The 10,687-nt window shown below is 40.0% G+C and overlaps 1 protein-coding gene across 2 annotated transcripts in view; it reads left to right on the top strand.

Moving 5' to 3' along the window:
• Positions 1 to 10,687, top strand: part of MBTPS2 (membrane bound transcription factor peptidase, site 2) — a 66,958-nt gene that overhangs the window by 51,582 nt on the left and 4,689 nt on the right. Inside the window, exons 7-10 of one of the 2 annotated variants that reach the window (XM_004709916.4) lie at positions 1,514 to 1,694; positions 6,838 to 6,932; positions 8,415 to 8,610; positions 10,507 to 10,582. In XM_004709916.4, the coding sequence (XP_004709973.1) occupies positions 1,514 to 1,694; positions 6,838 to 6,932; positions 8,415 to 8,610; positions 10,507 to 10,582 (548 nt within the window). Of the gene's footprint in view, positions 1 to 1,513; positions 1,695 to 6,837; positions 6,933 to 8,414; positions 8,611 to 10,506; positions 10,583 to 10,687 lie in introns of those variants that run through there. The other variant, XM_045290764.1, reaches the window with a different exon arrangement.

Below are 10,687 nucleotides of genomic sequence, written 5' to 3'. Positions count from 1 at the left end.
AACATGAACTGTATTCAAGGGTCGCAGCATTAGGAAGGTTGAGAGCCACTGCTCTAGTGGGTTTGGGAACCACTGACCTTGTGCTTAACAGCCCCACCCACTACGCCACCAAAGCGAAACACATTTGCTTTTATAAAATACCCATGAGAACTATTTTTGTTCTGAATTACAAAAATACTCATCACAATTTTCTCCTTGAAGTTTGTGGGGGACCTGTGTCAATTTGCCTTTCCTGTTAATGTTTGTATCTCTGCTTCTCCATCAGTTGTATTTGCATCCTCCTAATGAGCAAGAGAGGTGAAAGCTGAGCTCGCCAGCCAGAACAGCTAGTGAGAGTTGATGTTGATGTTTCCCCTCTGGGTCTCACTCCCTTAGATAGTAATTAGGATGATGGCATCAGAGCTGATAGTCTCACCTGAGAGAGTAGAAAACTACTGAGCCATTGAGTGAGCTTATGTGATTCATTGTGCTGACAGTATTGTCTGCATATTTAGGACAGTGTTTATGTAAGGACTGGCTCTATAATTTTGTGTTGTATTAGTATTTTTTTTGTTTCTTTGTTGTATTAGCATTTTTTATGTGTGCTGGGTAAAAGTGTTTGCAGCAAAGGAGTTTCCCACTCAAAAATTGTTGCAGAATTAGTTCTGTGACGTTGGTTTCGCTCCCCATAACGTGTCCGCATGGTCTCCATTTCCACCCCTCCAGTTTCCCTGGCCCTCCTTGCTGTCTCAGCAAACAAATGTGGCTGGTTTGGTTTCCTGTAGCTGATTGTTCTAAGGATCACAGTCCTCCCAAGTTTGTTTGCTTTAAACAGGTGACTGTATTGTTTGGCTTCAAGCTGATCTCCACAAGTGGCCTCAGTTTCAGGTTATAAAGGTTGTTTTAGGCCAATAGTCTCCGATTCCTCCAATCAGTCTTGTAAGTGTGGTCTTTTTAGGAATATGACTTTTGCTTTACATTTCCCCATTTTGTCCAAGACCCTCTGTTATGTCCTTGTAGCTAGGGAGCATGTAGTTCTGGTCTCAGGCTAAAAGAGGCATGGACCATTATTCCTCGGGGCTAATTTCTTCCTTGATTCTTTGATTTCCTTCACTCGTCTTTGCTCCAGATGGAAGGAGATCAATATTTTTTATCTTAGATGGCTGCTCAAACTCTACTCACCACACTAGGAAAGCAGGTATTCGAATGACTCTTTCCACAGACACAGATACACAAATTAATTCATTAGCAATTTGGCAAAAACATTGTTATCATTTTAATATTCATGGTCAGCAATTTTTTTTCAGTTACCTAACATTCAAAATCCTACAGAAAGTAAATGTAAATGTTGAATTTTATTTTGTTGATTTTCTAAGTCTGTAGTCTTGGATTTAAAGCTATTGTAGCTGGATTATTTTCTATATCATTCAAAATAATTTACTTAATTCACGCAATGCCCTTAACCAGTGTTTGCTCAGATGCATCATAGCTCCTTTTCATGAACTATCTAATTTTCTTTTGCCCTCTTTCCAAGGACTCACCTGCCATTGGCCCCAGAGGTCTTTTTGTGGGAGACCTTGTCACTCATCTACAGGATTGTCCCGTTACTAATGTGCAAGATTGGAATGAATGCCTAGATACCATTGCCTATGAGCCACAGATTGGTTATTGTATAAGTGCATCCACTTTACAGCAGTTAAGCTTCCCGGTTAGATGTGAGTATATTTTCTCCATGCAATACAGTGTTTTGAGCCCCGGTATTTACCATGCACCCCTCCTTGAATTTTGTTTGGTTCTCATCTTTTCAAGGCTTATTAGTAAAGGGATCAGCCCCAATGAGTCGGCATTCTTCTTGGTAAATCGGTACCAATAAGGATCTTTCTCTTTTTATTTACTGTGTAACTTCTCACTAATTTTCATTTTATAGTGGGCATTAAAGAATCTAGTCTAATTCTTCTTTCTGCTTTCCAAAAAACTGCTGTGTTAAGTCAATGTTAAACCCCAATGAAAACCACGTCACTACTGTATATACTTGAATATAAGCTGACCCGATTATCCGCCAAGGCGCCTAATTACCACAGAAACTGCATTTAAAATGTGCTGGAAAAACTTGGCTTATACTCAAGTATATACGGTAAGTTCCAGTAATTTTAAATACCCACTGTAAATAACGTTTTATTTGTATCTGTATAATTCTATTAATTGATTTATACATCTATAAAAGATAAAATATAAATATAAGCATATATGGTTCTCCGTTGTGACTAGAGATAAAAGAGATGACCAAATATGGTCATACAAAGTGGTTAGTAATCCAAAAGTTATTTGTGTTCAATTTAGAGTGGAATTCAGTACACATAACTAAAAGTCTCGGAATTTACACTACTTGAAAGCAATAATGTGGCCGTGGGAAAATCTGACTTAGGAAGAGCTCATAAACTGTTTCAATCAATAATGCCTAGCCTCTTACTTTATACCTGACCTCTCCTAGGTTTATACTATATTTTAACCATTTTTATCTGATTGTAATGAGTAAGGTATTCATTAAACAGACTAGATGTTTTCCCTAAGAATATCAAACAAGTAGATTTCTGGCAAATGAAAAATTTTGCTTTATTCACTGTATAATTTATTAAATAACTGTACATGTTAAATAACTATATTTTAGAAAATTATTGGAACCTGTTTTTTTCCTTTGGTTAATCCTTTCTCTCTCCTTAAAAAAAAACAAATAAACAACCTGCTCCATGAGGAATGGCACCAACATAGTTTAGGCTGCGTTAATTCCACCTCTACCTAAGGGCTGGTCGCTCAACGATGAATGGAGACGCTGGAAGGATACTGGTGGGGCTTGAAACCCTTTGCACCTGGACTAGATCTCTGGGTCGGGATTGAAAGCCAAACACTTCTCCACCGTTGACATTCAAACCTTTTAGCCTCACTTGCTGTCCATCTGCATCTCAGTGATTTCACTCCAACTGAAAGTGAGAGCCAAGCACCTTATGGTTCCTTTTGGGAACTATTTTCCTTAAAAGTGGTTTGGAGCCTGATCGGAGTAACACACCCATTGCAGAGTCTAAATTCGGAGTTGGCGTTGTTTTTGTTTTGGCTTTGTCCTGAGAGCATTACTTTTAGTACTTATGCCAGCTCATTCATGGCCCTGTAGAATAGAGAAGAACTACCCCTTTTGGTTTCCTAGGCTTTAAATCTTTACAGGCATAGACCGTCTCATCTCTCTCCTCATTCTCAACTTCCAATTCTGTATTTTACCCAATCCTGTGGGAAATTTTGGTCATTAGACATGAATTCTTAAAATAATCATTGATATCAAGGCAAGTGGTATAGAACATCATTTATGTGTTGGATGCATATTGTCTTATCCACCTTCTATAAAGCACTGAGGAATTACAGAAATAACTGGGAAACCTCCTCATGGACTTAGTTGAAGAAACAAGAAGTCCCCAAAGTATTTCAGTGCCTACAGTGGTTGCCCTCGAGTCAACTCCGATTTGTACTGGCCCAGTGGACAGAGTGGAACTGCCCCATAAGGCAGTTTTCAAGGCGGGCTTACTTATGGAAGAAACCCTGCTGGCTCAGGACATTAAGGAGTGTGCTCTAACCACCCGCTGCCCTTCAGGAGAATGGTGAGGCAGTCTCATTTCCATCAAGATTTACAGCCTTGGAAACAGCTCTGGGCCAGTTCTACTCTGCCCTGTAAGGATCACTTTGAGGCTCAATGGACTCAATGGCAGTGGGGTTTTTGGTAATCTTTCTAGAAGCATACTTCAATCACTGACCAACTTTCTAGGTAGCAGCCAAGTGCTGAACCACTGCACCCCCAGGGTTCCTTAATTATTACAGTATATCGTTCAATTGAAACAATGGCAGGCCATATTGGGAATTATAGGAGAGGACAGCAGTCCTTGACTGAAGCTGAGAGCAAATTTCAGAGCAGCCATGCTCAAGCTGGGCCTCAAGAGTGAGCTTAATCCCAGGAGGCCCAGCTAAAAATGAGCATCCGCTCCAGACAGTAGACGTGGTCCGGGACCTGCTAGTAATTCAGTGTAGCAAGAGCACATTTAATATGAGCTGATGGTAAGGGGATAAGAAAGTGGCGCTCCTCAAGTTTCAAGCTGTGGAGTTTAGACTTCATTTGGGGGTAAAGCAGAATGTGTGACCAGTTAGGGTTAGAGAAGTTCCACGCTTGGAGCTACACATTTGGAGATGAATCAGACGCGGTCGCTAGGTAGGACAGCTTGGCATATAATAGCAAGGTGGGGAGCAAGCAAACTTGTTAGGCGTCTGTTCAGTTGGATCAAGGGAGAAAGAATTAAAATCTGAACTCAAATGGGAACAGAGAGAATAGACAAGGAGGAAAAAAAGGAGGAGGTAAAAATTGATGAGACTTAGTGATTAAACAGAACAGAGTTTGAGCTTCGGAATGGTTTTGGAAATCTTAAGTAAATTGTTTACCTTGTACCTCGTTATTAGAGTGTGTCTCAGTTACTTAGCGCTGCCATCCCAGAAATGCCACAAGCGAATGCCTTTAAAGAACAGAAATTGATTTTCTCATAGTTCAGGGGGCTAAAAGCTTCTAGGATAAGGACCTTCTTTGTCTTCTTCAGCTTCTCGTCACTTAAAACCATTCACTGCCATTGAACATATTCCGACTTAGTGACCCTATAGGACAGAGTAGAAGTACCCCTGTGGGTTTCGTACTTTAAGTATTCAAGGGACTAGAAAGCCTCCTCTTTCTGCTGCAGAGTGCTAGTGGGTTTGAATTGTTAACCTTGTGGTTAGTAGGCCCACTCCTAAATTCCTGGGCTTGTCCATACGTCTGCCTCTATTGTTATATAGTGTCTTGACTTCCATGTATTTGTCTATAGTCTACTCTTTTTATAACTCAGTAGTGATTAGGTTTAGGATCTACTCTACACTGGCGTGGTCTCATTAATATAGCAAAATAAAGTTTCCTGTTTCCAAATAGGGTCATAGTTACAGGTAGAGAGATTTTAGCACATTTTTTGGGGGCGGGGGGCAGAATTCATTTGATAATAAAGTGGACAAATTGATTCCAGGCACATGTTTGTCTGTACCCTCAAACATTCACAGATCACTTTAATACCAGAAATATTATCTGTCCTCTCCCCTCCAAATTAAAATGCTCATTCAATTATATTATGAAAGCAAAACTCCCCACACACCCCAGCAATTCAGAGGAAAAACAGGTGCATCGCTTACTTTGCTTTGCCTCTGTTCATTCCAGCTACCAGGTGCTTCACTTTGTGTTGGCTGAGGAAAAATCACAATGGTATGTGACTAAGGGAGGCCCAGTGGAACCTATACAAAATGTCTTCCTCAAATAAACACACACACAAAAAAACCAATTTTATATACCAATAAGCAAACAGAAATCTTTTGCTGAAATACAAGATCCTTGTAAAATGACATTGTCTGTGAGAGAGCATTTTCACACAAGTGCTAAAGACACACTTGGATGAGAAGAGCTTTCCATATTGCTAGGGCACAGCTGGGCTTTTGCTCTTGACTCTGTCTTCTTCGGCACATCTGAGCATGGTCATGGTCATACTCATAGGCATATAAAAGTGTAACTCCAACTGCCCTTGTCACATGTCAATTTCTTATTTGTGTGCTGTGGTATCGTGGCACAGGAAACCTTCCCAGACAAAAAGGAGGCATCATTTTTCAGTCCCACCTGCATCTATGATTTCACTTCTTTATTCTACCCTAAATGCAAGTGAAGCTATTCACCAGGGAACTTCAGAAAACAAAGCATGGCAACAACAACAAAAAAAAGAGTTCCCCTGTTTCCACTGATTTCCAAACAAACTGAATTGTGCAGACAACTGTATGTTCACCTGTGTCTTCCAAAGGGGCTGCCTTGGTTCTTTGGCTAAAGCTTCAAGATAAGCCTGCTAGGGAGAGAAGTATTTGAAAACAATCGATGCCTAGAGTGAGACCCATACCTTCTCAAACCAAACCCACTGCCGTGGCATAGATTCTGACTCATAGTGGCCCTCCCTAAGGTTTTCAAGACTGCAAGTCTTTATTGGAGCAGACAGCCTCATCCATCTTTCCTTAGCGCCTGGTGAATTTGAACCTCCAACCTTGTTAGAAGCCCAGCTTATCCCACAGCACTACCCAAGCTCCTTGCCCATCTCTTCACTCAAAACAAACTCACTGCTATCAAGTGCATGCCAACTAACAGCAACCCTATAAGACAAGGTAGAACTACCCCTGTGCGTTTCCAAGACACTGTACCTGTTTACAGGAGTAGAAAACCTGGCCTTTCTCCCAATGAGCAGCTGGTGGATTCATACATCCGACCTTTCGGATTGCAGCCCAACTTGTAACCACTACACAACTGGGGCTCTTTGCCCATCTCTTAGGCATCCCTTAAATATTTGTGCTTGACCAACTAGAGTTCTTACTGTGAAACCTATTGAGGCCCTGGAGCTGGAGCTCTTTGAGTGGGTGCACCTAACCCGTTGCTTCTTGATTTCAGATTAGACAGAGCCGTGGGTTAGTTTTGTTTTTTAAACAGTTCTGTTAGCATATAATTTAGATATTGTGCAATTCAATACTTCCATCGTATTAAAAACAGTTGTGCAATCATCACCACAATCAATTATAGGATATTTTCTCAGTTAGGGTTTTTTTGTTTGATTGCTTAATATAAAATCAAAGTACATGTAGCTATCATACTGAATTCGAATTATGCTGTTGTTTCTAAATTCTTGTGCCATGTTACTTACTCATTTTTTTTCCTTGAAAACAAAATTTTGTTCGGAATGTAGTTGCATGTAAGGAATTGTAATGAACTGTATTTCTCTTTAGCGTACAAACGACTAGATGGTTCCATGGAATGTTGTAGCAATCACAGCCTCACGGATGTTTGCTTTTCCTACAGAAATCATTTTAATAAGCGATTGGTAAGTTGTCCCTGAAGCAGTATTGCTTCTCTGATAGAATCATTATGAAATAAGTGAAGAGAATTAGAGTGAAATCTATTAAAACTTCCCCCTTTGCTCCATCTATCATTTTATTAAAATCTCCATATTTCTGATGTCACAATTTATATGCAAAGCTTTAAAAATAATATTGATAGTATTTTATTTGGAATCTAAGTGGATTTTGTTAGGTGTCGTCGAGTGGATTCTGGCTCATAGCGACCCTATGTACAACAGAAGGAAACACTGCCTGGCCGTGGGCCAACGTCACAATTGTGATGTGTGAGCCCATTAATGTAGCCACTACGTCAGTCCATTTCAAGGAGGCACTTACCACCACCAACCACCACCCCTGCTCAATATTGGTGTAGAGACTTTACCACGCATGGCATCCTCCAGGGACTGGTCTCCTGACATGTCCAAAGTATGTGAAACAGTCTTGCCACACTTGCTTCTAAGTGTGCCCGAATGGTTATAGCTCCTCTAAGACAGATTTATACTTCCTTCTTCCAGTCCATGGTATTCATTCTTCTTCACTAAAATAATCCAAATGCATCGGTTTTTCTTTGGTCTTCCTTATTCATTGTCTAGCTTTGATATGTATATGAGGCAGTTAAACACCATGGCTTGGGTCAGGCACACCTGAATCCTCGACGTGACGTCTTTGCTTTTTGACACTTTAAAGAGATCTGGTGCAGCAGATTTGCCCAATGTATTATATTGTGTGATTTTCTGACTGCTGTTTCTGATGGCATTGCTTGTGGATTCAAGTAAAAATAAATTCTTGCCAACTTCATATGCTGTCTGTTTATCATCCTGTTGCTTATTGGGCCAGGTGTGAGGAGATTGTGTTTTGTTTACATCAGTTAGTGCTTCGAGTCTTCTTCACTTTCAGCAAGGAAGGTTATGTCATAGCCATCACAGGTTGGTGATGGGGCTTCTTCCAATCCTAATGTCACGGTCTTCTCGTAGTCCAGGTTCTTGGCTTACTTGCTCAGCTCAGCATACAGATTGAATGAGTATGGTGAAAGATTACAACCCCGGTGCACACCTCTCCTTGTGTTAACTGATGATATTGAGCTTCTCCATCTTCTCTTTCCACAGATAGAGTTGATGTGATTCCTGTGTATTCCATCTGGAGAGGTCCTCCTGTATAGTCACTGTTTATGTTGTTGAAAGAGAGATACTTCCACTGATGACGTCACTGGTCTTACAAAATTCTCTCATGCACACTGGCATAGTTTCTCTCAGCACGGCCATATTTTCCAACTACTGGTTCCTCCTCTTTGTTTCCAACTTTTACATGTAATTAATTTGTAGTAGGTACACATAAACACCATTTCTTTTTATATGGATTTCATTCCTAATATGTTAGATGGCATGAAATATACTTAACAATATAACTGGCATTTTTATTTTTAAATAAATCATTGTAATATTGACCAATTAATATTTTGTTTATAGCATACATGTCTACCTGCCCGGAAAGCTGTTGAAGCCACTCAAGTTTGTAGAACCAATAAAGATTGTAAAAAAGGCTCAAGTTCAAGTTTCTGCATAATACCTTCGTTAGAAACTCACACTCGCTTGATTAAAGTGAAGCACCCACCTCAAATTGACATGTTGTACGTAGGCCATCCACTGCACCTCCACTACACAGGTGGGTGTTCTTCAGACCCGCAAGAAATCATGATCACATACGTTCTCAGTGATGGAAACATGCAAATCCTTTGCTTACTTCTCAAAGTTTTGTTGATTTGTTCTTAAGCTTTAAATAAGTCGGCAGTAGAAGAAAACCTAAGTTTGTAAAGCAAGATGCAGTTGGTTCTCCTGTGTGCCTGTGCAAAGGAACACATTCTTCCTTTGCCACCCTTTATTTCCGAGCCAAATTGGTAATTGCTCAGATGTTCTCTGAGAATGGACCGAATTAATTTGAACTCCCCAAAACCATAGGGAGCAGCAAACCTGAGAGAAAGCCAGGATGCGTGGCAGATGTGACCCTCAACTAATGACACATGAATTTCATATGAATATCATTTGTTTCTAAATGGGGCAACATGACTGGATCAAGTATTTAGCTTCTTTGTATGGCTGACAGTCACATCTAATGCATTTGTTGTACACGATTTTGTATGTTTCCTTTTTTATAGCAGCTTTACTCAGGTACAAATCATATACCATACAGTTTGCCTATTTAACATGTACAATTTATTGGCTTCTGTATATTCACAGTTGTGTGCCCATCACCATAATTAATTTTAGAACATTTTCATCACCCCACAAAGAAATTGTGTGCCCTTCAGTGGTCCCTATCCATTCTCCCGGACCACACCCCACCCCTCCTTTGTTGTTGTTGTTGTTGTTGTTGTTGTTGTTAGGTGCCATTGAGTGGATTCCAATTCATAGCGACCCGATGCACAACAGAATAAAACACCGCCCAGCCACGCACCGTCTTCACAAGTGTTCCTATGCTTGGGCGCATTGGTGTAGCCACTGTGTCAGTCCATCTCATCCAGGGCCTTTTTTCGGCTGACCCTCCACTTTGCCAAGCATGATGGCCTTCTCCGGGGATTCATTTCTCCTGACATCATGTCCAAAGTATGTGAGACGAAGTCTCGCCACCCTTGCCTCTAAGGAACATTCTGGCGGCACTTCTTCCAAGACAGATCCCTTAGCACTTATTCAATCGTCTCTGTATCTAGACTGTGTATTCTGGGCATTTCATGTCAATGGAATCATACAATCAATATCTAGTCTTTTGTGACTGGCTTCTTTCACTTAGCATATTGTTTTCAAGATGCATCCATGGTATAGCATGTGCTAGTACTTTTTAAAATCATACTCCATTGTATAGATAATACCATCTTTTATTCATAAATCCATTTGGGTTTGATGTTACTCTCAAAACCACTCTCAAATACTTTATAAGCGTTTCTCCAGGTATAACCCTGGTCATTTTCTATACTAATTAGTTTGACACTTAAGTGATCCGGATGGCAGACATTAAATACATCTTCAACAAATGCTGACACATCGAGAATTGGAGTAACTAAAAAGTGTGCTCTCTCGATCATTCTAAGAGCGTTTGTTAACATTTTAAACAAGAACTGGATGGTAGAATGGAAGAGACTTAAAAACTCTCCTAGAATAATCCTTGTTTTAGCACTGAAGAAAATAACTGAGTCCAAAAAGAGATTAAGTGGCATATTTGAAGGTAATGTGCTGTGAAAAGGAAAGGGCTTGTGTAAATTCTAGTATATTTTAAAAATCAGTTTCTGTATTTGGTAGTCATATTTAGTACGAAGGGAACATTATTTTATTTTTGTCCCAAAATAAGAATATGTGCTGGGTTTTGAATGTCCACCTTACACTGTTTTATAATGGATGCTCTAGAATAATCATTGATTTTTAGATATGTTTCATATGTTTGGGAAGGGCTTTGTTCCAAATTTAAGAGACTATGACAATTCGTGACCATATGTTACCGAGACTTGCTCAACACTGGTATAACTCCATAATGCTGTTATATTCACTATTACCCGTTTTCTCTTTGTAGTGAGCATCACCAGTTTCATCCCACGTTTCAACTTTCTAAGCATCGACCTCCCTGTGATCGTGGAGACATTTGTCAAGTATCCTTTCTAGTGTGAATACCTTTGGGAAGTACGTTACTTTGAGCTTGAGCAGTCTTGCCTTGAACCGTGCTTGCAAAGAGCTTTACAAGTAGCGATTAAGGC

This window comes from Echinops telfairi, unplaced genomic scaffold (genome assembly GCF_000313985.2).
Source record: "Echinops telfairi isolate 266 unplaced genomic scaffold, ASM31398v2 ScPeMD7_53;HRSCAF=182, whole genome shotgun sequence".
In the NCBI taxonomy this organism is placed as follows: Eukaryota; Metazoa; Chordata; class Mammalia; order Afrosoricida; family Tenrecidae; genus Echinops; species Echinops telfairi.
Note: the sequence above shows the minus strand (reverse complement) of the source record. Positions and strands in the feature narration are given on the sequence as shown.